This window comes from Stigmatopora nigra, chromosome 21 (assembly GCF_051989575.1).
Source record: "Stigmatopora nigra isolate UIUO_SnigA chromosome 21, RoL_Snig_1.1, whole genome shotgun sequence".
NCBI lineage: Eukaryota > Metazoa > Chordata > Actinopteri > Syngnathiformes > Syngnathidae > Stigmatopora > Stigmatopora nigra.
Window position 1 is genome coordinate 3,603,737 of NC_135528.1, and position 24,554 is coordinate 3,628,290.

General features: G+C 48.9%; 6 protein-coding genes and 1 long non-coding RNA gene across 11 annotated transcripts; 3 read left to right on the forward strand and 4 right to left on the reverse strand.

The window, feature by feature from the left end:
- The first annotated feature begins 67 nt into the window (after nucleotides 1-67).
- On the forward strand, nucleotides 68-1,669 carry LOC144215251 (uncharacterized). The gene is made up of 3 exons (XR_013330373.1): nucleotides 68-101; nucleotides 199-243; nucleotides 310-1,669. It is a non-coding gene; the product is annotated as an uncharacterized LOC144215251 (long non-coding RNA).
- hsf1 (heat shock transcription factor 1) lies at nucleotides 680-4,599 on the reverse strand. 2 transcript variants are annotated; one of them, XM_077744088.1, is made up of 13 exons: nucleotides 4,266-4,599; nucleotides 3,884-3,992; nucleotides 3,673-3,809; nucleotides 3,477-3,601; nucleotides 2,903-2,978; nucleotides 2,769-2,828; nucleotides 2,518-2,693; nucleotides 2,060-2,199; nucleotides 1,930-1,990; nucleotides 1,698-1,803; nucleotides 1,255-1,308; nucleotides 1,116-1,164; nucleotides 680-1,042 (listed from the first exon to the last, which is right to left on the reverse strand). In XM_077744088.1, exons 1-13 carry the CDS (start codon nucleotides 4,389-4,391, stop codon nucleotides 897-899), a joined length of 1,365 nt encoding a protein of 454 aa, XP_077600214.1. In that variant the 5' UTR covers nucleotides 4,392-4,599; the 3' UTR covers nucleotides 680-896. The 2 variants fall into 2 exon arrangements, with proteins under 2 accessions (XP_077600214.1, XP_077600213.1); XM_077744087.1 differs by having other exon boundaries at nucleotides 1,930-1,993.
- A 274-nt stretch (nucleotides 4,600-4,873) lies between these two features.
- glmp (glycosylated lysosomal membrane protein) lies at nucleotides 4,874-6,682 on the forward strand. Its single transcript, XM_077744089.1, has 7 exons — nucleotides 4,874-5,012; nucleotides 5,135-5,299; nucleotides 5,366-5,464; nucleotides 5,536-5,679; nucleotides 5,747-5,965; nucleotides 6,072-6,346; nucleotides 6,418-6,682. Exons 1-7 carry the CDS (start codon nucleotides 4,932-4,934, stop codon nucleotides 6,587-6,589), a joined length of 1,155 nt encoding a protein of 384 aa, XP_077600215.1. The 5' UTR covers nucleotides 4,874-4,931; the 3' UTR covers nucleotides 6,590-6,682.
- A 50-nt stretch (nucleotides 6,683-6,732) lies between these two features.
- Nucleotides 6,733-16,525, reverse strand: jtb (jumping translocation breakpoint). Of its 4 annotated transcripts, none has more exons than XM_077744091.1 (7): nucleotides 16,305-16,525; nucleotides 8,784-8,879; nucleotides 7,641-7,812; nucleotides 7,534-7,574; nucleotides 7,356-7,441; nucleotides 7,214-7,293; nucleotides 6,733-7,137 (listed from the first exon to the last, which is right to left on the reverse strand). In XM_077744091.1, exons 2-7 carry the CDS (start codon nucleotides 8,809-8,811, stop codon nucleotides 6,981-6,983), a joined length of 564 nt encoding a protein of 187 aa, XP_077600217.1. In that variant the 5' UTR covers nucleotides 8,812-8,879; nucleotides 16,305-16,525; the 3' UTR covers nucleotides 6,733-6,980. The 4 variants fall into 4 exon arrangements, with proteins under 4 accessions (XP_077600217.1, XP_077600216.1, XP_077600219.1 ...); XM_077744090.1 differs by lacking the exon at nucleotides 16,305-16,525 and adding an exon at nucleotides 8,944-9,486; XM_077744093.1 differs by lacking the exon at nucleotides 8,784-8,879 and having other exon boundaries at nucleotides 16,305-16,524.
- On the forward strand, nucleotides 9,785-17,474 carry LOC144215195 (regulating synaptic membrane exocytosis protein 2-like). Its single transcript, XM_077744028.1, is given in 27 exon segments — nucleotides 9,785-10,288; nucleotides 10,347-10,463; nucleotides 10,533-10,632; nucleotides 10,958-11,081; nucleotides 11,153-11,187; nucleotides 11,256-11,311; nucleotides 11,384-11,407; nucleotides 11,498-11,628; nucleotides 11,692-11,863; nucleotides 11,953-12,247; nucleotides 12,320-12,446; nucleotides 12,510-12,617; nucleotides 12,755-12,805; nucleotides 12,883-12,951; nucleotides 13,012-13,071; nucleotides 13,272-13,381; nucleotides 13,484-13,903; nucleotides 13,981-14,022; nucleotides 14,114-14,152; nucleotides 14,329-14,452; nucleotides 14,529-14,660; nucleotides 14,747-14,916; nucleotides 14,995-15,130; nucleotides 15,335-15,447; nucleotides 15,515-15,616; nucleotides 16,938-17,077; nucleotides 17,135-17,474. Coding segments are annotated over 27 exon segments (3,243 nt in total). The 5' UTR covers nucleotides 9,785-10,237; the 3' UTR covers nucleotides 17,330-17,474.
- A 3-nt stretch (nucleotides 17,475-17,477) lies between these two features.
- On the reverse strand, nucleotides 17,478-22,525 carry lrp12 (low density lipoprotein receptor-related protein 12). Its single transcript, XM_077744086.1, has 11 exons — nucleotides 21,986-22,525; nucleotides 21,775-21,831; nucleotides 21,580-21,715; nucleotides 21,310-21,512; nucleotides 20,089-20,336; nucleotides 19,881-20,030; nucleotides 19,577-19,798; nucleotides 19,239-19,505; nucleotides 18,971-19,173; nucleotides 18,771-18,903; nucleotides 17,478-18,692 (listed from the first exon to the last, which is right to left on the reverse strand). Exons 1-11 carry the CDS (start codon nucleotides 22,041-22,043, stop codon nucleotides 17,844-17,846), a joined length of 2,526 nt encoding a protein of 841 aa, XP_077600212.1. The 5' UTR covers nucleotides 22,044-22,525; the 3' UTR covers nucleotides 17,478-17,843.
- A 391-nt stretch (nucleotides 22,526-22,916) lies between these two features.
- ntaq1 (N-terminal glutamine amidase 1) lies at nucleotides 22,917-24,346 on the reverse strand. Its single transcript, XM_077743991.1, has 6 exons — nucleotides 24,110-24,346; nucleotides 23,686-23,785; nucleotides 23,576-23,626; nucleotides 23,353-23,501; nucleotides 23,162-23,286; nucleotides 22,917-23,094 (listed from the first exon to the last, which is right to left on the reverse strand). Exons 1-6 carry the CDS (start codon nucleotides 24,166-24,168, stop codon nucleotides 22,976-22,978), a joined length of 603 nt encoding a protein of 200 aa, XP_077600117.1. The 5' UTR covers nucleotides 24,169-24,346; the 3' UTR covers nucleotides 22,917-22,975.
- Between the last annotated feature and the right edge of the window lie 208 nt (nucleotides 24,347-24,554).

Below are 24,554 nucleotides of genomic sequence, written 5' to 3' on the forward strand. Positions count from 1 at the left end.
GTTTGATTTGTAGACTTGGTTTTGGTACAGGGACAGTGTTTCATTTTCACTACTTGTCGTTTTAGGTGGCGGGCCAGTGTCCCGAGAGCCCCCAGAGGCCGGTGAGTATCATGACATCCATTTTTGTCACCATTTGGGCATCCCGGTGATGATAATGTTTGTGGTTGGTGCGCTGCCGGCCTTACCTGTCCTCTGCAGGCGGGTTCACTGAAGAGTACGGGACGCGGGGTCAAGGTCCTGAAGGTCAGGCCGCTCACTCGTCCGTCCATCCATCCGTCCGCAATGACGTCGTCACGTTTTCCCCACCAGCTGCAGAGTATGGCGACGCCGACGACACCTGCTGACTCGCCGCGGCGGCGGCCCGGAGTGCGCATCGCCCGCGGCCGATTCCGATGCGCCGAGCGATGAGCGCGCTTCTTCGGTCGCCTCTAGGCCCCGCCCACCGGCTGGCCTTTTCTGGTCGGAAATACTGAAGATGGACGGCGGTTCTTTATTTGTATAATCCATGTCTGCTCGACTTAATTAAAAACATTTTGGTATCTTTTATAGAGCAAGTCGGCTCCAAATACAAATTCTTCTTATGAGAAAAAGGCTGAATTTGGGGATTTTCATCTCCAAAGTATTTAGTTGCTAAGTTGCTAGCGAGCATGCTATCAGTCACATGACATGACACACGAAATGCACACAAACATGTTTAATGTGGCATAATGTAGCACTTGTTGACAACCTGCGCCGGTTGCTAACAATAAATATAAGATAAATGCTTCCAAAAATATTCTCTTGAAAAATTGCAAAAAAAAAAAAACAATTTAAAAGGGGCGGCGGTGGCTGATCTGCATAGTTGCAACTACAACCTCTAACCTTGAGGGTCGTCACGGTAACAGAGATCCCCTCAATCATAGGTCGGAGTTCAAGTCGTTGCCGAGGTCAAGGGTGGGGAAAGGCTCCGCCTCCGGCTCTGGCTCCGGCTCCAAAAGCGACGGCAAGTCCAGCCCGCCCCCTTCGAAATGATGGGTGGGTGCGTACTGCACCAGCTGCTTGGCTGGAGCAATCACACAAAAACAAAAAAATGCTTATCGTTCTCTTCTAAATATTTAATTTATGGGCGCTCTTACCGGCGTCGTGGCTTTCCTCGGCTCCTTTGGGGAAGTTGTCGCTAAGAAGCTAGAAGGAAAAAACAGAGCGGCATCATCATCATCCATCTTCAGGACGTCAAGTAGTAAAGAATGAAAAGACCGCCTGGGTTTTACTCACCCTGTCCAAAGCGCTGACGTCAAAGTCACCCGGAGGAAGCGTCGGGCTGAAAAGCTAAAAACACACCCAACATTAAACTAACTACAGATCCTATTTACTTGCATATATTAATTAGCATATCTATGAATGCTGCTTATAACAAGTAAATACGGGGAGTTGCTTCCTACAAATTTAGCCATCTTCTATGTCAGGGGTAGGGAACCTATGGCTCGGGAGCCACATATGGCTCTTTTGATGAGTGCATCTGGCTCTTTGCTAACCTGTGAGCTAAAATATGGAAATTGCTGGTGACAGAACTGAGATATTACATCTACAACTGCTTTAATCTTCTTCTCTTTTTGCAGTAGACTCTTCTGGAACACATCATCTCAAGTTTCCCGACCCCTGTTCTATGTGGCATAAAAATGTGCCAATTTTAAAAAGAAATAAACAATAAAACGTACCTCCATTAGCGGTGATGTGTCAAAAGTGAAGGTTTGGTTGCTCAAGATGTTCTGCAGGTTCTCCAGACTGTTATCAATTGTTTCAATGTGATCAGACAGTTCCGACCTGAAAAGCACAATTCGCTTATGGTAAGTGTTTTATTAGTTATTAATTATTATATTAGATTAGATAACTTTAAAAAATAGTGATGCATTTTAACACTCACGATTCCACCACGTTATGCCCACTTACTTGTCAATACACGCCAACGTCTGACAGGTCGGCGTCATATCGGCGGGGAGGCGTGGCCTAGCTGCTGATGGAGAGGAGGAGGACAGGGTTCTTGGTTTGAAGCCACGGCAATCAGCCCGACCCAACTCACCTGTTATGGTGACAGCTTCAGCGGTGTCTTCGTCCTGCAGGATGGAGTTGATGAAGGTGGTGGGCGAAAGGGGCGTGTCTACGGACGGAAGCAGCTCGGGCGTTGACGGTGGCTCCTCCTCCTTGACACTACTTGCTTTCCTTCAAATTGGAGAAAGAGGGGATGATTCCGGTTGGCGTTTTACATATTTAGACTTAATAGTCGTGAAAATACAGTACTCATTAATTTTAGCTTATTTTTTGACTTAAACCATGCCCGAAACAACTCAAAAGATTCCTTATTATTTATTAAATATAAAGTGCTACTACTACTAACCAAATAATCAATTAACCATTGAAATAAGGTAAATTAGCATTAGCAGCTATACATCTTGCTAGCCAACAATGGTGCACTTTTAGCTTTTTCCGACCTAATAATGCGTAATAGGCAGCCGTCCAATCGGATTGCTTCTCACTTACCCCGCCTCCATCCAATCGCCAAAAGCCTCTTCGGCAGAGCTCAAATCGGTCACGTCAGAGATGACCGGCCCGGAAGATTCCGCCGGGAGGAGGGACGGCGCGGCCTGCACGGAGAAGGGCCGAGCGTACTTGGGCATGGAGTGGGCGGAGCCGGCGTCATTGAGCATCAGGGGGCTGTGAACATAAAACATCAAATCAGACGACGGCAGGGGGAGGGCGACACAGAAGGTGCGGCAGATGTAGACTTGCAGTTTTCTCTTGACTCCCATGATCCGGTTGGACTGGACCAGGGACACCAGGAACTGGATCAACTGCAGAGGAAAAGCAAATGGGGATGATCTTACAAAGAACGCCAACGTGGTGATGCAAATGGGAGTGTTTTTACCTTGTTGACCATTTTCTGCTGTTGGGCGTGTTTTTGTCTCAGGCAGACCACCTGTCTCCATAAAGCCTCGTTCTCGCTGAAAACAACACAAAAGGATGTTTTTTAAGTTCTTTTACGACAGGGGTGGCAAACTCGGGTTGGTTCGCGGGCCGTTTTAACGTCATTTTTGATTTTAAGTGGGCCAGACCTATTTAGATATAATATTTAGGTTAATTTTTTTATAAATGGATTAAAAGAAAATGATTAAAAGCCCTGAATATTCCGTTTTTTTTTATAGATTTAGAACAATCTTTATTTGGGCTTTTTTATATATAACTTTTTAGATTTTACAAAATGATTTTTGAACTAAAAACACAGAAAAATTGATTAAAAATTACAATTATTGATTTAAAAAGGGGAAATCAAGAAATCTACTATACATCTATACTCTTCATTTTAATTTCATCCTAAAACAGAAAGTCAGTACTCATAATTTACTTTCCCGGGCCACACAATATGATGCGGCGGGCCAGATTTGGCCCCCGAGCCTCCACTTTGACGTGCTTTACGGTTAAAAAAAACAACAACATCATACTGTTTCATAGCGTTGATTTTGGAATCCATGCTCTCCTGTTTGCCCTTCATGATCTGTACGTCGTCGAGAAGCTTGCTGACTCCCTGCGAGGAGATCTGGCTTTCGTCCTGACGTGTCGAAGACACCTAAAAAAAAAAAAAAGGGACGGCTGTTGTTACCCGGCTGGCGTTGACGGGGCGCGTACACGCATACGTACGTTGGTGACTTTGCGCTTGATGTTCTCCAGCATGCGTTCCTGGCCTCGGACAAAGAAGGGGTGTTGGAACTCTGTGTCGTCTTTCTCGGGTTTCAGCAAGCCGCCCTGTTCCATGTGGACCACCTTGCGGAAGCCGTCTAGGATGGGGGGATAAGCCGAGGGATTCAGAGTGGAGAAACTGCGGACTTGGGGCGCCGTGGTCGCTACTTACACATGTTAAGCTGTCGGATGAAGCTGGCCATGTTGTTGTGCTTGAAAAATTTGGGGAGGACCTCTTTGGAGAAACGCCCCTGGTCGTAAACATGGAAACTGTTTCCGCTCTGATGGATCAACAAAACAAGAAAAAAAAATCAGATTTAGAAAAGGGCTAAAGAATGTAAACATGAAGTTAGTGAGCTAATGGAAAAATGACACTCGTCAATTAAAGGTGACATTATTTCTAACGTTTTTGGACTAAAGATGAGCACGAAAGCGCTGTGAAATACTATAGAAGTATATACGTAGTAGCTAATGTAGCTAGCGGCTAATCTACCCCAGTTTGACTCGGCATTGAGTGGGCGAAATTAGAACTGCGAATAAATTGTTACTCGTACCGGGCTCCAGCAGATGAGTGCGTCCGTGTCGGGGTCTTCCACCAAAGTCCACAGCTTGGTGAGGAAGGCCGGGACGTTGCTGGCCGCCAGTAGCGAGCCTTCGAGCGAACTTCTCGGATATGCCATCCGTCTAAGAAACGGCGCACCACCACCAAAATGTCCCTGACTTTTCGACGTCTCCCAAAAAGTTTGAACACCAAGCCCCTCCACCCAGCGTACCCGAAAAAAACCTTAAACAGTGGTCAGGCAAATGTGGTGGAAAATTCCAAACAAGCAAATGCGCAGCAAGTAAATGGTCGCGTGTTAATGACATCACTTTCCACTACTTCTCTTCCGCTACGGATATCCAAGCATATAATACAAATTTAAACAATCAAATTAACATATACCAGAATAAAACCAGTAGTAAACATAAGATAAATATAAAATGTCAACCCAGGTTGCAGTTTAAAACTGTAGAACACATTTATGCTTTTCACAAAAGCTAAGCAAAAAAGCAGAAAAGACAAGATATATATTCCTTCATTATACACAATTTATATTGGGTGAATAAATACCATATATTTTATAATTCAATTTAAAAAAAGTGCGCAAGGGGGAGCGGCATGTTTTTTTGGTCAGCTGACGTACGTCTCACACCGGCTCACGTGACTAATCACAACAAGGATGGCGGCTGCAAGGATCGGGGGCTCCGCTTTGCTCTTATTTGCCATACTACCGGCTTTATGTGCCGCCTTCAGCAGAAAAGTAAGAAAGCGTGAACTTTTTCAAACTTCTTTACTCTTGGCCGAGTCGTGCTCATTTGGTTGAACGCTGTTAGTCACGTGCTCGAGTGCGATGATTAATATGGCTTGTGTTGACGTCACCAGCTGTCTGTGGAGTTGAACCCGGGCTCGTCGAGCCGCCCTCCGGGAGGAGACCTGTTGCACATTAGGGCGCTGGGGGACAACGACACCCTGCATTTCCTTTTCTGCAGCCAGGGGGCACCTACGCTTCTGCTGGTCCACACCAATCTCACGTCCTCTTACGTCAAGGTGAGTGACGTCACGGCTCGCTAATAGACCCCCTCCAATCAACCTTCATTTTTTCACCCATTTCAGGTGAACTGGACGCTTTTCTTGAGCAGCAACACCAGTGGCGGCCTTCGGGTGGAGCCTGAGACCAGCGTCATAGGAGGCGTGGCGGTGGTCTTTACCAGGGTCAGACAGGTTTTTACTTGTATCGTTGTCTATTTTTTTTTCTACATGGACTCACGTGATTACTTCAACAGCTGTTGGAATACCTGGAAGTTAACGACACAGTCGAAACATTCTCTCCTTACCGGCTTGACGAGGTCACATGGTCTCCGATGGTCCTCTCGGGGCCGGCAGCCCGACTATGCGGCGCGTTGGCGGGTGGATCAGTTTGTCTGAACGTACGTCGCCAGTCGACCACGGCCTGTTTTGCGTCGTCGGCGCGTAACCTTTTCCGTCCTCTGGCAGTTCACGGCGTTCGAGTCGGAAGGGCGTGCCTTGCCGTGGCCCCGCCTCCTCCACACGGCCAATTCCTCCCAGCTAGCGCTGCAGCTGGACGGCCTAGCGGCCAGGTCGGCCAACTCACGCTTCCTGTTGGAACTGCGGACGCTAAGCGGAACGTCTCCGCTGGACGCCGTCCGCATCCGCCGATCCATCGATGACGAGTTCACACCGTCCATCTTTAAGGTGAAATATGTTTAAAATATGGTCAATGTAATACTTTGGAGAAAAAAATTGGTAAAATTACAAGATTTGAATTGAGCTCTTGTCTGACCTTTGACCTCCCTCACAGTCGTCTGAATGGACGTCGAACAGCAACGAGAGCCAAGCCGACGAGCGCGGCTTCATCTCGTGGAAGCAGGTGGCGTATCGGCGAGCGGCGCCGATGCCAGAGGACGCCGTGCCGTGCCGCCATTCGGAACCGCAGGCCGGGAGTGGACAGACTTTGGCCGAGCTCAGCGCCTTGGTGCGGGCTTTCTTCCGCGAAGACCTCCGCGACTTCGGGCTCAATTTAAGTTTCGGTTTGACGGTCGGGCCCTCCTACAACGACACCGCCTTCCTCAGCTGGTGAGTCGGCACGCCGCGGTGGGAAAGGCTTCGTCTTCTTACGGGTGGTCTTTCTCCGGGTCGCCATACAGGACTGCCACGGTGGGCTTGGGCCGACCCCCCGTCGACGCATTCTCCCCGCTGGTGGTGGCCGTCTTGGCGGCGGGCCTAGGTGCCCCGCTGCTTATGCTGCTGATGGGCGGAGTCTACGTGGCGGTGCGGAAGAGGTCGGCGGTCCCTGCCGGCTACCAGCCCATCAACTGATCAGACCTATCCTTGATTTTTGCATGATTTTATCTCTTTTATCTTGTCCTTTCTAATATTTTATACAAATAAAATCGATTTTGTTTTACACTGGTCAAGGATGATTATTGGCTGTTTGGAAAAAATGTAACAAAACACAGCGACTAACTTATTCCCCAATGGGCTTTTAATTTCTTCCATTGGAGTGGTTTTGTTACACAAAGAAGATTTTTTTGGGAAATTTTCTTTCACCATCCTGAATAACATAACTATCTCTTTTTTTTTTTGGTTTCAACTCCTTTGAGTCTAAAATCTTTTCTCAGAAGTTCACTTTAGCTTCCGTGTCGTTGTCGGGAGCTTTAGCCTCACCCTCAAGTCTTTTTTGCATCCATAAATTCCAATTAATTTGGCACTATATGGACTCGATCTGTCGGCGGACTTTCTCGGAAGCAAGTCGGTCGAGTCGACGCTGCCGCAGGACCACCAAGATGGCTAACAGGGCCGTCGCGGACAAAGCGGCCGCTTCAAATTTCCAGAAGCGGTGTTCTTCCGTGACGGCCGAGCGACAACTAAAAGGACAACGAGGTTGTTTAAAAAAAGGAGAAAAAAAACATGCCGGACGTGAACTGGTCCGAGACCACCCACCTTTTATAGTCGTCTCGGCTGGACTTGGTGCAGTTAACTTTTTCCACATAGCCCGTCTGGCTGCACGCTGACTGTGTCTTCTGAAGATAAAAATGTCATTGTCGAGACTGACGCGCTAAAAAATATAAACGTCCGGACGTACCGTTTGGAAATCATCGCACTGTGAGCACTCGCCAGTCACCACAAAGTCCTCCAGCAGCCAGCAGGGGGAGACGGCGGCTTTGACCGCTGCAGAATGCAAAACCACAGAACTAGAGCATCCCTCACCCGAGATTTCTTATCTTATAAAGCCCATTGATGTTATTTGTGTCCCTCTTTACCTGCAAGTTTGTCTTCGGCTAGCAATGCAGCGCCGAACACTCTGGAAGAAAATCAACGCAAGACTACATCAAAGGCAAATCTGTATGGCGGGGCGCTCGGGACCCACCTGAGTGCCACGAGAGCCCAGAAGAGCGCATGAAGGACCAGCGCACGTGGACGGCAGCATGCCAGCGGGGCCCGCCAGCGAGAGGTCTCCATGGCGATTAAAGCTGGTCTGCGGTCGTCAAGGGGGGGCCGCACCGTCTTTCCATCACGTGGGGCAGCCGACAGCCGCCAAGCTTGAAACAGAGCAAAATTCATGGTTAACTTTGACATTTAGAGCCCGTCTCGAACGTGTTGTGGTATGTAGAAATCCTAGTTGGGATTTAGGCCATTGACTTGCACTCAGGTGGTCTGCCACATCCAAAATGGCGAATGCGCTGACGTAAGCGGGTACAATCATTTCTCGTGTCAAACGATTCAAAACAACGGCAATTTTTTTATTTATTAAAAGTTCACTAAGATAAGGATTATTCAACGGAATCTATTTTTTTTCTTGTTAAAGAACAGACGATGTCGTCAACGACAAAGAGCTTAATGCTACACACATGCCCCCGTAAGCTTAATTAGCTCACTCACCTCAAACGCAGGCCTACTCGTTCTTTGAGTGTCAAGTGTAAAGTTGACTTTACCAATTTTTAAACAAATTCTTACGTTTCCAATTCCAAAACAGGAGGATAAACAAACGTGACGACTCGGAAATGAGAAAAGTCTGGTCACGACCAACACGACAATAACAAGCAAAGCGAGATGCGCGAGTTTCCGTAATGGCCGCCGGGTTACATCCGTCCCTTCAAAACAAGAGCGCGTTTCAAACCTCTTCAACCGCATTATTTTTAGTTCAAAATCGATACACTGTCATAATACCTCGACAATAATAATCAAGTACACAAAGAACAGCGTAATCATAATCAACAGTGTCTTGTAGATAGTCAGCCATAAGTGACACACTCTTGAGTACATATTTAGCTGGACATTAATTAAAAAAAACATGCTGAGAAGAAGACAATGTTATGTCTGTCAGGAAATCCGTTTTTAATTTATACGTATACAGAATGTAATTAGACATTTTATGCTGAAGGGTCCTGAGACGCCCTCCCCACCCTCAAATCTTTTCATGTGACCCACTTCTTTTATTGTCAAAGATGCTAACATGCTAACAGGGTGACAGAAGACGTCCCAAAAGCGTTCAGAGACTGTGAATGAATACCCGCAAACATGTGGCACCCCTCGGGCATCGGCACACCTGGCCACTGTGACTCCGCCTCTGACTCCACCCCGGCCAGCAGTAGTTCCCCTTGTTACACTATGGAGACAAAGCGTTAATACGCTAAGGTATTAATGGTGAGAAAGTGCAAATAAGCATTTACCAGGTAACTGAGGCGACGTTTTCTCAAGCGCCGACAAAGTCCGGGAAGGCGGCCTGGGGCCAAGAGGTCACGTTGTTGTGGCCCGAGGTCGGCGGGTAACCTGCCGTGACCACCATTTCTTTCCTCCAGTGAACTAGCGAGCGTGGGCGGGATGCACTGGGCGTCCCGCAGACACGCCAACGCCAGAGCTAACAGTACCAACACACACGTCTTCATTTGGCGAACCCCAATGCTGAGAATAATCCGCTTCAGACCACGTGACTGGTCGCCACGTCAAATGTCCCTTCTTTCGCTTCTCGTTTTTAACACGATTTCCACTCTGGCGGATGTTAAAATAAAATGAAACCTGACTAAAGTAACACGGTAATTACATGCCATTAATAGCATGAGCAAAAAAAAATGCAAACACCTCCACACACTCAGTTGCTTTAATGAGATTAACAGCTTTGCAAATTGGTCCGCTTGCAAAAGCTTAGCACTGCTAAATGTAGCTAATGCTAACTAGACACAAGGTCCCTATGCTAGCAGCTATGACGCAACGCACAGTGGGATAGCGAAGACGTCTGGCACGTTTTGTGGCGCCCCCAAGCAGACGACACTACGGTCAGCGAGAAAACCAGCAGGAATTAATGTTGATGGGGCGGAGCCGCGGGTAGATGGGAGGCGGTTTGGGCATTGGGCCGCAACTACGCTGTCTTTGATCCGTTTTGCCTGTTTTGGACGACGAAATGAAGCGTGTGGACAGCACAATAGTAAGGTTTCACTTTTCAACACTGTAAAAAGTGCATGTTGTTTGGCATTTTCTGATAGAGGTTCAGAAGGAGGGTCCCACTAGCCCAAAGTGAATCAAGTTCAAGAAGTCAAGCGTCACAGTGACAATTTGTCCCAATCGTCTGCGATTGGACCGTCGGGATTATTACGAGCTCTGATCCAGGATCTTTCCGTTAAAGGGGAGGGGTCCGGTCCAATTTGGCCGTGAAGCCCCCCACTCCGATAGGACAAAAAACAACCTCCACCCCAGGACTGGATTGGTCTCCGGTAACGCAAAGAAAATGAACATTGGGATTGTTTTTCTTCCTGGTATCTCGCTTTCAATTGGATTAGCTGCGCAGAAGATGGATTAGCTGGCAGCGTGCTGGGAGATCGCCTAAATAGAAACAAGATGGCTGCTCACTTGCAACTCTTCTCCTGATTTCTGGGATATGGCATCGGAACGGGAGGTCCGGATGAAAGATGGCTGCCATCCGTCAGGGACAATTTTTTGACCGTAGTCTCGCCAGAAGACCACGACAACATGGAGCGTGGGCATTGGTGCGATCGCGGCGAACCTGCCTCGGCGCCCACGGTAAAGATGGCTTTTCGTTGTCTGGGTCACTTGAGGCTCAGCTTTTCACTTTCGGTAGCAGGTGTCATGGCAACCGTCCGCCGACGGCGAACGCCTGGTGGGCCGAATTCTGCTCAACAAAAGCGCCAAAGACGGATCCGTTGACACGGACGCCGGCGCACTACTCGGACTCAAGGCTGGTTTTCATCACGCCGTCCTTCCGTACGTCGTTTTCAATGAGGGTGACTTTTTTGGAATCTTGCAGGTGGTTGGTGGTAAGATGACAGATTCTGGTGACCTGTGCGCATTCATCACCAAAGTAAAACAAGGAAGTTTGGCAGATATTGTGGGTCACCTGAGAGCAGGTAAGGCGAAGTAGCAATCTCAGACTAGCGTAGCATGCTAGATTTTGGTAAATCACTTTTGGTAATTAGAATAAGTACAAATTTCCTCTTTGACATCTATTTACATTTGATTAAATCAGAAAAGAGGGCATATATGTATATAAATCTGTATTATGTTTTAACCTTTTTTAATTTAAAAATGATTTTAAAAAAGCGGAAAAACAGGAAATATTCTCTATATATCACATCTATAACCTTCAGCATGATTTATTTTATCGGGCCGCACAAAATGATACGATGGACCAGATTTGGCCCCCGAGCCACCACTTTGACACCCCTGCCTTAGGTGATCAGGTGGTGGAGTGGAACGGTCACGTTCTCCAAGGAGCCACCTTCGACGATGTCTACAACATCATCTCCGAGTCCAAATTTGAACCGCGAGTGGAGTTACTGGTGTCACGTCCAATTGGGTGAGCTCACTTCCTCTGAAATCCAACATGGCGTCCGTCCCCCAGCGCTCAACATTGTGATTTGTTTCCAGATCTGCGGAGTCCTCCCATCGCCAGCTGGATTCCAGTGAGTTGAAGTTTTCTCAACTTCATTGCTTTCCATAGAAGTCCTCTAAAGTATTTTCTTCCAAACAGGTTCCGGTTCCTTGGAGTCTTCTATGAACCCCAACGCTATTCGAGAACAGGTCTCGGTAAGTCTAACTAAAACCCGACGTGGTGGTGCTCCATAGCTATTGGCTGAAATATTTGCCATTGTCTTGTAGCACCTTCTGCTTCCCAGACTTCAGGTGAGCAAGACAACGGTTCCCTAGACTTAGTCTTTAAGATTTAGAACTATGTTGAGATGAATCCGTTTTTGGGTTTTTCCTTTTTCGCAGGTGAAGCTGTGGTACGATAAACTCGGCCGTCAGCTGATCGTCACCGTCCTCGGAGCTAAAGAACTTCCCGTTCGCTTAGACGGTCGCCCCAGGAACCTTTACGTTGAAATTTTCTTACTTCCTGACCGAAGGTAAGACGTGAATAGAGGCCGCCGCCCCCTCCGGGAAGAACTAGAAGCTACGTTCTTCTTCAGTGGTAAGAGTAAAAGAAGGACTAAGACGGTGAAGAAGTTAGCAGAACCTCGCTGGAACCAGACCTTCATGTACTGCCCCGTCCACGAAAGGGATTTGAGAGAGCACACGGTGGAGTTGACGGTCTGGGATCAGCCCGGAGTTGCCGAGGAAGGGAGTCAGTTTCTCGGGGAGGTGGGCTCTTTGGATTCTCTTTGGGATCCTCCAGGTCGTAAAATCCAGTTCCACAGTACGAGGACTTTGTGGTTTTTACCTTAATCCAGGTTCTGATCGCCTTGGAGAAGTCAGCTCTTCTCGATGACCAACCTCATTGGTTCAAACTTCACAGGAATAATTTAGCGTCCTTACAGCGAGCTGACTCCTCCCCATACCCACAGAGGAGGGGGCCGCAGCAGGGACCTGCTGCCAGGAGGATGCACTGTGAGTATGTCTTTTAGTATTTGAGGACACCTTGAGGACGGAATGGAACCACTTGTGTTTTGTCCAAAGGTTTTCATAGGTTCAGCGACGGAGACTTTTCCGATTACGACGGTGAGGACGGCATCGGGGTGATTTCGGGTGAGTTTGAAATACCATCCGTCACCCTTTCAGTTTACACACCCTGTAGCCTGATGGTGATTTTTACCTCAGACTGCCGGCAGAATGGCCGACATCTCTACAACTCGCATGGACCCTCATCTCGCCCTGGCTCGGCGTGCGAGCTCGTCCTGGCGAGGTGCGATCGGACGCCACCTGAGCGCCGGTCACCGACTCGCAGGTATGGCGCCACCTTTCTATCAAAGGCTGACTCGTGGTGTTAATCGGTGACTGTACCGCCCAGCGCCAACACCCTTTACCCGCTCTACCGTGACGATGCGGTGCGGCTACTACGCGGGTCCAAGATCACCCGCGCTAACTCGGATGTTGGGCGCTATGGCACCGTGGACAAGTAAGCAAAAACAAATGACCAGTAAATGCCACCATTTTGTTCTATTTTTGCAATGATTTCAATGCAAAAAAACATTGTCTTACATTCAGATCGATACAATAGTTATGCTAGCTAATGTGGATTATCCATGTCTCCAGGAGGTTATTGAGGAGAAGATCTGGAGCTACATCTCTTGATTCCCATGACTGGTACTGCAAATTCCACACATGGTATATAGTTCTTCGTGCTGATGGACTAACAAGTCGTGGTTTATCTCCGTGTGTAGTTACTCCGGAAGATTGTGTCCGACATCCTGGCCGCACCACAAAGCCAACGGGAGCCTTGAGGACTTTGGGTAAGATTTTTTTGGTGGAGTGTGGTTTTCCAGATCCCGACATTTTCTCCTGATTTTTAGCCAGAACTTCTTTCCGGATTTCCCCCCGGAGTTGGAACCTTACGACGAGGAGCTTCTGAGGTAAAGGAAAACATGTGGGATAGTCCCGTCGCCGGACCTCCTACCATTAGATGCCCCCTTCCCTGCCAAAAAAGGTAGAAAAAGACTGCAAACGCATCTGAAAATTCACCCCATCCATCACAAGTGTCGTCGTACGAAAGACAGCCAGGTGAACGTTGTCATCGTAAACATCCGTATGTCTTGTCGCGCTTCTCTGACAGGGTGGGCCGACACGACGGCTCGCTACACGGGAGTCCGATCGCCAGCCCCGACTGCACTCGCCGAGGACGCCGCTTGCCTACCGTCCCACCCAAATGTTCCGGGGACACAAGTGAGAGATTTAGCCACTTAGCCTGACGTCAAGGTTAGCTCGTATGCTAGCTTTAGCGACCATAAGAAAACTCTCTTTTTCTCTTAATCTGCTCCATAACAGTGTGGGCCACAACCACGAAAGGAGCAACAATTGGGGCCGGAGCTCCGCCTACTCATCTCCCCCCTTCCCCCTTGCCCAGACAAGCTCCTCCCACCCTCAACCAACAATGCCCTCCGCTCATTAGAGTAGAACCTCCACCTCCCTCGGGACTGCCGTCTCCTCAACATCCACCGTGTCCTACGGAGGCAGCCTGCAGTCAAGCCCCGCCCTCTTTGCCCGCCAGCAGTCAAGCCCCGCCCTCTTTGCCCGCCGTCTCCCCTCCAGCTCCTCCCCCAGCACCTTGTGAGCCAGCTCCGACCCCGACCACCTCCGTCGGTCCGCAAGCAGATCCCGTCACTTGCCATCAAGCTCCTCCCACAGAACCCTCTACCTGTCACGAAGAGCCGCCTCCACCTGCGGCCACGCCCACTCCGACGCCAGGTACGTGAACATTAGCAATGGATGACACTAGTTGATCAGTGCGTTTAACCCATTCTGATGTCATCATTATGCGTCAGAGCCAGAGAGGCGCTCGGCCACGCCCGGAGGCAGCAGGAAAGGTCGGTTTCTGGTCGACGCGGCTTGGCGTGACCCCCTTCGGCTCACTCCTTCATTTTTGGCCTTTTCTGTTCTTGTTTGTTTCTGGGTCAGAGGTCACATGGGAAGACCAGCGAACAAAAATGGCTGACGGTACGTCAATATTGAATTGAATTCAATGAGATTTAAAACCTCCCTGCAAAAAAAGTGCAAAAATAACAACAAACAAACAAATGATAAATAATAGCAATGAATAATACACACATCATCAATAAATAAGTGTAAATAAGTAGGGATGTGCACAAAAGCAACAAAAATTCTTCGCCCAGATGTTTCTGCGGGCCTAACGAAGGACTCGGAAAAGCCGGTCAGCCTGTCGGCCATGTCGTCCCTCAGCAATTTGAGCGAGGCGTCGGCCGACTCGGTCCTCATTGACGACCTTCAAAGCATCAGGTTAGCCCGTTGATGACCCGCCACCGCCTTTGGAGAGAGACCTTCTCAATGCCCCTTTTCTCATTGGTTACCGCAGTCAGTCGGAGACCGTGGAAGACTTGCAAAATCCTTCGCGGGAAGCGGACGCCGGAGAGCAAAATAGTCTTCCGAAGAGCCAATCGATGGAAGAAGTAGAGACAGAAGACGAGGCGGCGCCCGAGTCCTCAAAGTAAGTGACGCCTCAAAATGGCGCACGACCCTAAACGAGTCACTCGAGTCTCCCTCCCATAATGACACGCCATCCGCCGCCTTCAGGGTGCCCGCCGCGCCCGCCGCCAAGCCCGCCGGCGGCGACATTTGCTCCCTGAGCCGAAACGACGACGACGACGATGACAAGAAGCGACGCTCCAGTTTAGGCGCTAGGGTGATGGGAATGGTGGGACTTGGAAAAAAGAGCCAAAGCGCCTCGCAACTTAATCCGGAAGGTGAGTGGCGCCCCTTTAAAACTTCAATTCTCAAGGAAATTGTCTTTGAAATAGAACATTCTTTTGTCTCTGGTTCAGAGGAGGAGAAGAAGAAGAAGGTGGTGAGACTTCCCGTTCAAAGGAGTGTGGAAACGGGATTGGCGGTTGAGTTCAAGTCCCGGTTCACCCGCCAGCCGAGTCGCGATCCTGACGCGGAGGACCCCAAACCTGGCGCGTACGTATCGTCCGAGTCAATTTGTCCAACTGGCTCTAGAGGTGACTGTGTAGTTCCCTTCAAAAAGAGTAAATTCAGGCAAAGCACCTTCTCTGACCAATTAGCATATGTTAACTCTGAAGCTCTTCGCCAGGCATCTTAAAGAAAATGGCCACCACAACGCTATCTAAAACTGCTACTCATGTGTCATGATTTGTCTTTCAGCTTGATTTTTCCAGGAGTCAAGCTGGCTACGGACAAACACTTCACTGGCTTCCTCAGCGGCTTAGGCCCCGCCCAGGTGGCTGGGAGGCAGACCTTAGCCACGCCCGCCATGGGTACGCTCCTCGGAAAATTTGTCAAATTCGGTGCGTTCAATGCCGCTGCGTCTCTTTGTCGCTCAAGGAGACATTCAGATCGGAATGGTCTACAGAAAGGAGCGCCTTGACGTGGAGGTGGTCCGGGCCAGGGGGCTTGTGGGTAAACAAGGCAACAAGAACACGCCAGGTAAGTTTAGGCCATTGATCTTCTGAGCGACTATGGTCAACTTCATGGGAAGTTCTAGAAATTTCCCATTTATTTGCATCATGCATTTGTCATTTTTTATATTATTATTATTTATATTTATATTATTTTACATTTAAATATTCTGTTCGATTGGCCCTTTAGAATTGTGCTCAAATAAAAAAAAATGCACCCTTATTTCCATCATGTACAGTAATACCAATACAGGCCATTCAAAGTTTAAATCACAAATATATGTATGTCTATAAATAGGTACCAGACAAGCAAACATTATCAAAAATTCCCATTTCACATTGTGTAAACAAATGAAATACGTAGTTTGAGCTTTATACTGCTTTTAACCCATTCTCAATGACATATAATGAAATAACAAATATTTAAATTATGCATTATGTCAAAGGCAAGACCCTTACAATCGCTAGCCACATTTAGCAATCAACAGTAAACAATGTATATGAACTGTAGCTATCTACTAGCATAGCGGTTGGCCACTCACAGCTAACACTAGCCTAGTAATAATTTCTATTTAGCATGATATTGACCCAAGAAATAACAATAGTATCAAACCCGGAAAAATATTCAGCTCTATTAGAACTCCGAATGGGTTTTATGAATACATAAACAAGATACAGTTTAGCAAAATAACACGAGAGCTTTTAAGTAGTCTGACCTTTCTTAATGATGTCCAGCTTTTCTTGAGAAGTCCGTCTTGAAAATGGCTTCGGCAGTAAATCTGCTACCAAATTCCTTCTTTTCTCCTCCTTCGGCCATTGCGGGTTTACAAAACCGTTATTAAATTAAAACCAAAATATATGTAATTGTGCAGCTAGCTACAGATAAAGTTTGCTAGCTCTGGCGAGACCACGCTATCTCTAGCCAATCAGAGTTTGTGAAAGTGATGACGTATGTAGGCATGCAAAGCAGATTGTGAAGGTCTGGCAACGAACAATAGCTGAAATGTGATTGGTCAAATGCTTAGAGATGAAAACATCTGGAAGAGCAATGAAGAGAAGCTGGCAGACAATTTAGAATTATTGAATAAATACTCATGGACAAAATATAATTACCATCAGCCTGTGATTAAGGTTTTTTTTTAAATAGTATTATATATTATATCATATTTTTGACTGGAAATTTGCTTTGCTCGTTTACAATGCTTAGTCTTAATGTGTCCGTGGTCATTATCATATGTATCTATCATATTCACGATTGCCACACGAGGGCAGTTATTCACCCAATTAAAGTCCATAAGCAACCTTTTCAAATGTCAACTTCAACTGGTAACACTGCTTCTTTACCACAGCCCCATACGTGAAGGTCTATCTGATGGATAACGGCAAATGTCTGTTGAAGCGAAGAACTCGTCTGGCCAGAAAAACATTGGATCCGCTTTACCAACAACAGCTGCAGTTTGAAGAGAATCCCGAAGGCAAAGTTTTGCAGGTAATTTGTGAAAACGTGCTGCGAGGTTTCGTGTCAAGCTAAAGTGTGTGTTATCAGATCATCGTGTGGGGCGACTATGGCAAGATGGACCATAAATCCTTCATGGGCGCCGCTCAGGTTTTACTGGACGACTTGGACCTGTCTGTCATGGTCATCGGCTGGTTTAAACTTTTCCCCGCCACCACACTGGTGGACCCTGCTTTGGCTCCGCTGACCAATAAGGAGACAGAAGGCAATGCACCCCAGAGCTGAGTTAGGAGATGTCCAATAATGGGCAGGGTCGAGACACAAGTTGGACGTTTAAAGATGGCAAATGCTTCAAGTGTGCTGGTTCTTTTCCAGAACTTACTGACAAAGTTTGTCTCTTGTTGCTTTAACAATAAATGCAAATAAACAATGGTGGCATTTCAAAGTTTAATAATTCCTTTTGCAAAGTCTGAGGAATAAACAAAGAAACGTGCAGGCCACACGACACCACAATAACAACAATGCTAAGAATAAATAGCGGACGTACCAAAACCGGGACCGCGAAAAAATACTGACGGGTCATTTCCACAGACCTTTTACTGACGTGGGTGGGGACGGGGACACGGGGTCCTGCCGGTTCAACGTTTCGGGAGAGGATAGCAGCTTTTCACATCGGTAATTGAATTTACTTTGAGTGTCAGGATCCAAGGTTTCCTGGAGACTGGGAGAGTTACTCAAATGTCAGTGAGGAGGAGGAGGATATTGAGGGCCACATGGGAGACCCGCCCACTCGGGCCGGTCAACACAGCTGCAGCAGCTCGTCGTCGCTGCTCTCCGTCTTATTACTGACCTCCAGGCAGGCGTCGGGGATGCGAGCGGTGTGGACTTTTCCGCAGTGTCTGCAAAGTCCGTCGGGTCCGGCTCGGGCGCCCTCGGCGCGCTGGTGTCGCGTGGCCGACGAGGGGACGGTGCCCGACCAGGAGGACGAGTCCAAGTCCGGGATCAACAGCTCGGCGTCTTCGTCTTCGTCCCCGCCGCCCTGCCGCTCGGCCGACTCGACTCCGTCGCTTCCCGTGGCCAGCCGGCGTAGCGGACTGTGATTGAGCCAAGTCCGGTTCTGCCGGTTGGCGCCGCCGGACGCCAGGCTCCTGGCCAGGCGATGCAGGTTTTGGCTCAAACGGCGCAGGGTGGAGGGGGGCGGGGCCCGGACACGGGTGGGCTCGCCGGGACCCCTCGCGTCCGGATCGTCCGTTTCCACGGCGTGGGCGGGGGCGGGTCGGACCGGTCTCGGACCGGGGGACGGGTCGGAGGGAGCCGGCACCGCCGTCTCCACCGAAGAGGCGGGGGGCGTCTTCCGGGGCAGGGGGGCGACGGGGCCAGCCGCCGCCGCGCCGCACTCCCGCCCCCTCTCGCTCTCCGTGTCCGTGTCATCCGAGTCTGGGGACAGCAGGTCGGTGGTGGAACCGCCATTCGCGGCGCCATCCTCCAGATCGGCCGAGACCAGGGCCAAGGAGCCCGACCGGCGAGAACGGGAGAAGTTGAAGATGCTGCGCCACAGGTTGCCACGGCGACCAGTGGAAGGGAGGCGCAGCGAGGCAAATCCCAGCTGAGAACGCACGGCCAAGCGCAGGTTCTCCAGGACCGATGCCTGAAAGCCCACACAAAAAGAATTTTCAGGACGGGTCGCTCGAGCCGGTCGTCGATAAAAGACGTGCGGGTGCGATACCTGACTCCCGGAGCAGACTGGGAAATCCTCCACGGGAGGAATCAAGCCCTGCGCGATCAGCTGACCGTAGGAGGGCGGGGCCTCCCTCCTCAGCAGTTCCGCCTCCACCCTGGATAGCTGCGTCTCGAAGGACCTGCGCCCATCACCACGGTCATGACACCCGCCATCCTTTCCCGTGGCTCAAACGACTTCCCACTCACCTGCGTTCGAACATGCGCAGCGAGTAGAGTTTACAGGTGCAGCCCAGCGCGATGACCAGCAGGAGGCCGCAGACCAGGCTACCGATGACGGCCGCCGTGATCACCCTGGTGGGGACGGCCACGGGACAGCTCTCCTCGTCGCTGCCATCGCCGCAGTCATCCTGGGCGTCGCACACCCACGATTCGAACACGCAGCGGTTGTTCTGCACACAAGCGGCATTATTTTTACCTCACCGTAGAAAGCGAGTTGAGGCTAGAAGAGACGTACCTTGCAGTGGAAGTTCCCGGGCTGGCAGAAGAAGCAGTTCTTCTCGTCGGAGCCGTTGGGGCAGCGGTTCTGGTAGTTGCAGCGGTCCGATCGGGGATAACAGGCCCCGTTTCGAGAACACGGGAACTCGTCCTCCCGGCACGCCGAGCAGTTGGCCTCGTCTCGGCCGTTGGGGCAGTGCCAGTAGCCGTCGCAGCGTTGACGCTCGGCGTAACACCCCCAGTCGCCCCCGCAGGGAACCTCCCAGGGCAGGCAGAAGCCGTCCACCTGGTCAACCGGACGGACGGGTTGGTCGGAACGGGCGCTGTCGTCGGCCAACTCTGGCGGCGGATCCCAACCTGATAGGTGACGTTGAATCCCCTGGCCGCGTTGATCTTGTCGGCGTAGAAATGGACTCGCAGCCGACCCGAAGTGGAAGCCACGGCCGCCGGCGCTCTGGAGTCGAAGGCCGTCAGAACCCTGAGCAGGCGGCGGGGGTTCTCCTCCAGGCCGTCGTAGACCTTCACGTAGTCGCCGTAGCCCGTTCCGTCCAATTTGAAATCGGTGAAACGCAGGATGACCTGATGGGATAAAAGCCAGGCCATCCTGAGTGAAGAGAAGCCCCTTCCCTTTGCCCGTCTCACCACCCCTCCCCCCGCGTACCTTCCGGTGGTCTCCGGTGTCAATCAGCCAGGTGCAGTTGCTTCCGGGCGGGTAGAAGTCCGGATAGTTGGGCGAGCTGAAGGAGCCGTAAAAGTTCCGTAGCCTCTCCCCGCATGTTGGAACGTCGCAGTCGATCTCGTCGCCCAGATCCTGAAAGAAGATGGTGGTTGGACGCCATCCCCCGCGGCCACGAAGGAGCGGGACCCACCTGGCAGTCGATGCTGCCGTCGCAGCGCAAACTGTGCGGCAGGCAGGTGTAGATTCGCGTGTAGCGGGACAAGCAGGGAAACTGGTCCAGGCCGCATGGCTGGAAGGAAAAGGGCGAGTCCGCGCACAGGTCCTCGTCCGAATTGTCGCCGCACTCGTCCATGGAGTTACAACGCCACCAGTCGGGGATGCACTTGCCGTTGGAGCAGTGGAATTGGTCCACGTCGCAGCCGGCCACATCCGGCTTGCCTAATGGAAAAAGGGACATTAAAACATTTTGACACGTGCATTAGATGAAGCTGTGGTAAGAGGGATTGTCTTGTGGTAGATTAAGCTATAGTAGTAGTAATAGTAACAGTATTATGAGGGGTTTTATACATCCATTAGATGGATCAGTAGTAGTAATAGTAGTAGTAATAGTAGTAGTAATAGTAGTAGTAATAGTAGTAGTAATAGTAGTAGTAATAGTAGTAGTAATAGTAGTAGTAATAGTAGTAGTAATAGTAGTAGTAATAGTAGTAGTAATAGTAGTAGTAATAGTAGTAGTAATAGTAGTAGTAATAGTAGTAGTAATAGTAGTAGTAATAGTAGTAGTAATAGTAGTAGTAATAGTAGTAGTAATAGTAGTAGTAATAGTAGTAGTAATAGTAGTAGTAATAGTAGTAGTAATAGTAGTAGTAATAGTAGTAGTAATATTAGTAGTAGTAGTAATATTAGTAGTAGTAGTAATATTAGTAGTAGTAGTAATATTAGTAGTAGTAGTAGTAGTAATATTATTATTATTAGTAGTAGTAGTAGTAATATTATTATTAGTAGTAGTAGTAGTAGTAATATTATTATTATTAGTAGTAGTAGTAGTAATAATATTATTATTAGTAGTAGTAGTAGTAGTAGTAGTAGTAGTAATATTATTATTAGTAGTAGTAGTAGTTAGGAGTTGCATCACACGTCTACTATATGTTGTAGTAGTAATACTGGTAGTGGTTATTAGTTGCATTATACATCAACTAGATGGAGCTGTGCTCATGGGAATTTCATACAATGGTAACCAATATTGATTCATATAAGGTGTTTATAAGTTTATAAGACACACTATTGACTTTGGAGTCATTTAGTGTGTTAAATATGCTTGCTACATGGCTTTTATTTCAGCGCTTTTTAAGGATCTGCAGGAACTCTGTCAAGGAGGATACGTAGGATGGACGTCTCCGGGAGGACTCACCTGTGACGTAGGACAGCCTGAAGCCTTTCCCCGCCACCGCGTCGTCTGAGCGGAAGCGGATCCAGACCCGATCCTGCGACGAAATGTAAGGAGGTGGCAGGGATGAGCCGCACACACGCAGACCCTCCAAATTCTTGTAGCCGCTGATGGACATCCAGTCGGACGTGCAGCGACGCGAGCCCTGCAGGTCAAAGTCCTGGAAACTGGGGACCCAAGAACGTCCGGCGTCACTCGACCGGCCGCGAGTCGAGACGGCGTCAACGAGGGTACCTGACGGTGACCGTGTCTCCGGGTCGGCCCCTGATGTTCCAGCTGCAGTTGAGACGGGCCGGGTACTGGTAAGGCCAACCGGGACTGGCGATGACCCCGCTGGTTCCGCGCAGGAGCTCTGACGAGTCGCCGCAGGCTGAAACGCATCAGGCAGTAAAGCAGATGCCCTCCAGTCTCGCAAGGCCGGCAACTCACCGTTAGAAATCCCAGACACCAGAATATTGTCGTTTCCCTGAGACAAACTAACGGCGCCTGGACAAACGGAACATTTGGAAATTATTTAGCGTCCACCGTTGCCTTGGTAATGGCAATGGAAAGCTAGCTTGCGGTAAACCGGCGCGTCAATGGGAGCCAAGGTTGAACTATTTTGCCTGTCGGCCATTTTTTCATTTTTTGCTTGACTCACCTGCCGTAAAGAGAAGCAAGAAGATGCAGAAGTCCATGACGACGATGGTCAAGGTCATTAAACAAGCTTGGTTGGCAGGTGGCGATGGAGGAGGCTAAGCTAAGCTAACTGGGAGACAAAGAGGCTGCGCTCGGCCCGTTAGCCCGAGCGGGGCCAACGCTTCATTGCGGGCGGAGAGAGTCCCTTTCCGACTACAACCGGTCGCCGAACCTACCGCGGGTCTGTCAGCCTTTTTATGCCGCAACAGACGTCGTTCCTCCGAGCCGGCCGAGCGAGCGAACTCAGCTCAATAGGCCGGTTAGCAGCGTGTACTAATGCGGCTAAACCAACCCGCTCGTCCGCCGCCGTGTTTGTCGTCAACGCGGACGCGAGTTTGTAGATTTAAAGAATTGACGAGGGACTGTTGGAGACATTTTTCGGCGTTTTCTGGAAGTCGTTAGCCGTTGTTTGTATAATTTTGGACGCCCGGGCAAGCAGCAACAGCAGCAGCAGCTGCAGCTGATTGTTTGTTTGAGTACAGACAAGCCACGCCTCCAACGTGACGTAACGTGGAAGAGATGGCAGGATTACGCGTTTTTGGAGGAATCAAAACATTTTGTTGTGTTGTTGGGAAACTGTCGGTCTATTTTTTCTTTACGATTTCCTTATAATTTATGTTTGGTATATTTAGTTTTTCATTTACTTTATCTGTGTGCTTTGACAACTGCTCCATTTTGGAAGGATTTTGAGATACACTTGTAATTGACTAATAATTACAAATCTTGAATCTGATGTTATAGTATTGTTTTTGTGGTTTATCGTACGTTGCTGTTTTGAACAGTTTTATTTACACAAAATCTGGTTGTTTTGTTCTAATAAAAACATTAATTCATTTTCTGAACCCCCTGTGATTAAATATTATTGAAGGTTTTGTAAAAAAAATAAAAACAAGTTTAACTTGTCAATCCAAAAAAGAACTTTTTATTGCGATGGCGTCCAAAAGATGCAGAATTACGGAAGCGAGGGCGCCGGCGTGAGATACCGCCGCAGGAAATTCTCTAGAGTGAAAACCTGGCCCCAGCCCCTGTTGGGATCCATGCAGATGAAGTCTTCCAGGTTCATGCTACAATCTGCAATAGAAGGTCACAAATGTGGTGACGCTATAATCAAAAGCCGTGAGACGCGCCAACTTTTCACCTGCCACGGCGATGGGGGGGTACGGCGGGGGAGGCGTCTTCCACGACCCGTCGCCGTTCTTCATGTGCGAACGATCCGAAGCGAACTTCGCCAGGAAGAGGTCGGCGGGAACCGCTCGGAACTTTCTGCGTGGCAAATGCAGCTCTGGCTAAATAAACCAACCCCGACGGATGGGCGGAGCTTCCGACTACCTGCGGTACTCGCTTCTGAGGGCGTCGTCAGCACGCAGGCCGTGTGCGCCGTAAGCTTTGAGGGTGCATGGGAAGGGCAAGGTCGAGTCTAGGTCGTAAACGACGGCATCGCAACCTGGCCGTGCGTGAAGGAAGATCACGTGGTAATCCTGCGGACACGGAGACAGGTTGAGCCAAGATGGACGCATGCGTGTTGGTCACAGACACCCCCGTGGACACCCACCCAAATGACGGGTCTGTCTCCGCAGGCGGACTTCTGTTCCCACAGAGGAACCTGAGGGCAAAAGGTCAATCAGTAGTCGGTGACAAATGGTCCTTTATGAGCAAGCTCACCGTCCGGTTGTCATTGGAGATGAAAACCGCAAAGACTTGTGGGAGAGGAGGGCTTCCCTCTCGGCGGACAAAATCGCAGAGGTTCCAAACGTTTTCTTCACTGCAACAAAAGCCAATAAATCGTCAATGATCGAATTCGGCATCAATGGATATGATCGTCAATTTGCATTCACAATTAACTTTTATTTTGGAAAGGAATTTTCCTGACAGATGTTAGAGGTGTAAAAAAAGGAAGTAAATGTACTAATTTAACCACGTTTGGAACCGTAAGAATGGCAGACCGTCATTCAATGGTGACGACCAACTTAGCCATTAAAAACGCTATTGAAGGAACATGAAAAAGCCACAGAAACCGAACAATGGCGTCAGGTGTTGATAAAATATAATTAGGCTGATAATGGCGCGTATAGTCATTAGTCGTTACCAGTAACAGCTGCTGTATTGACACTCATCCTGTGCCGGCGTGATCCTGTCTTCCGTCATTTTGGAGCCGACGACAAGTCGTCGTGATCATCTTTCAGCATAAAAGTTGCAATAACTGACATTTGCTCAACATTAACAACAATACTCCTAGGAATTCCTGCCTTTCGGGGCCAATTGTTAATTCAAAACAAAAGTGCTGTGACTCAAACGGGTTCTGCTTAAGAAATGGTTCTGGGCAAAAAGAAGCTTTTAAGTTGAAAGGTCAACGACCGGACGCGATTTTTTTCTCTCCCAAAACTTTAATAGTAACAGGAATATTCTCATAAGAATTTAAAAAGCCAAGAAAGTTTTCTTTCATAAAAACAAAATACTTTCCTCATAGCATACGAGTTTTCAATGGAAGCCTAACTTAAATTTTATAATATTAATAAAATAGGCATGTCACA

Excerpts from the sequence above, each read along its gene's own strand:
- hsf1 (XM_077744087.1), bottom strand. The coding sequence starts at position 4,391 with ATGGCATATCCGAGAAGTTCGCTCGAAGGCTCGCTACTGGCGGCCAGC. Across the intron at positions 2,979-3,476 it reads AAAATCAACGCTATGAAACA|CGAGAACGAGGCTTTATGGA; the intron begins GTATGATGTTGT and ends TGTTGTTTTCAG. Across the intron at positions 1,165-1,254 it reads ACGTCAGCGCTTTGGACAGG|CTTCTTAGCGACAACTTCCC; the intron begins GTGAGTAAAACC and ends TTTTCCTTCTAG.
- glmp (XM_077744089.1), top strand. The coding sequence starts at position 4,932 with ATGGCGGCTGCAAGGATCGGGGGCTCCGCTTTGCTCTTATTTGCCATA. Across the intron at positions 5,465-5,535 it reads TGGCGGTGGTCTTTACCAGG|CTGTTGGAATACCTGGAAGT; the intron begins GTCAGACAGGTT and ends TTACTTCAACAG. Across the intron at positions 5,680-5,746 it reads GTGGATCAGTTTGTCTGAAC|TTCACGGCGTTCGAGTCGGA; the intron begins GTACGTCGCCAG and ends GTCCTCTGGCAG.
- jtb (XM_077744091.1), bottom strand. The coding sequence starts at position 8,811 with ATGCCCGAGGGGTGCCACATGTTTGCGG. Across the intron at positions 7,442-7,533 it reads AGCCGAAGACAAACTTGCAG|CGGTCAAAGCCGCCGTCTCC; the intron begins GTAAAGAGGGAC and ends TGCATTCTGCAG. Across the intron at positions 7,294-7,355 it reads AGTGCGATGATTTCCAAACG|AAGACACAGTCAGCGTGCAG; the intron begins GTACGTCCGGAC and ends TTTTATCTTCAG.
- lrp12 (XM_077744086.1), bottom strand. The coding sequence starts at position 22,043 with ATGACCTTGACCATCGTCGTCATGGACTTCTGCATCTTCTTGCTTCTC. Across the intron at positions 18,904-18,970 it reads CTGCGCATGTTCGAACGCAG|GTCCTTCGAGACGCAGCTAT; the intron begins GTGAGTGGGAAG and ends TGATGGGCGCAG. Across the intron at positions 18,693-18,770 it reads CAGTCTGCTCCGGGAGTCAG|GCATCGGTCCTGGAGAACCT; the intron begins GTATCGCACCCG and ends GTGGGCTTTCAG.
- ntaq1 (XM_077743991.1), bottom strand. The coding sequence starts at position 24,168 with ATGACGGAAGACAGGATCACGCCGGCACAGGATGAGTGTCAATACAGC. Across the intron at positions 23,287-23,352 it reads CTCAGAAGCGAGTACCGCAG|AAAGTTCCGAGCGGTTCCCG; the intron begins GTAGTCGGAAGC and ends TTTGCCACGCAG. Across the intron at positions 23,095-23,161 it reads CCCCCCCATCGCCGTGGCAG|ATTGTAGCATGAACCTGGAA; the intron begins GTGAAAAGTTGG and ends CTTCTATTGCAG.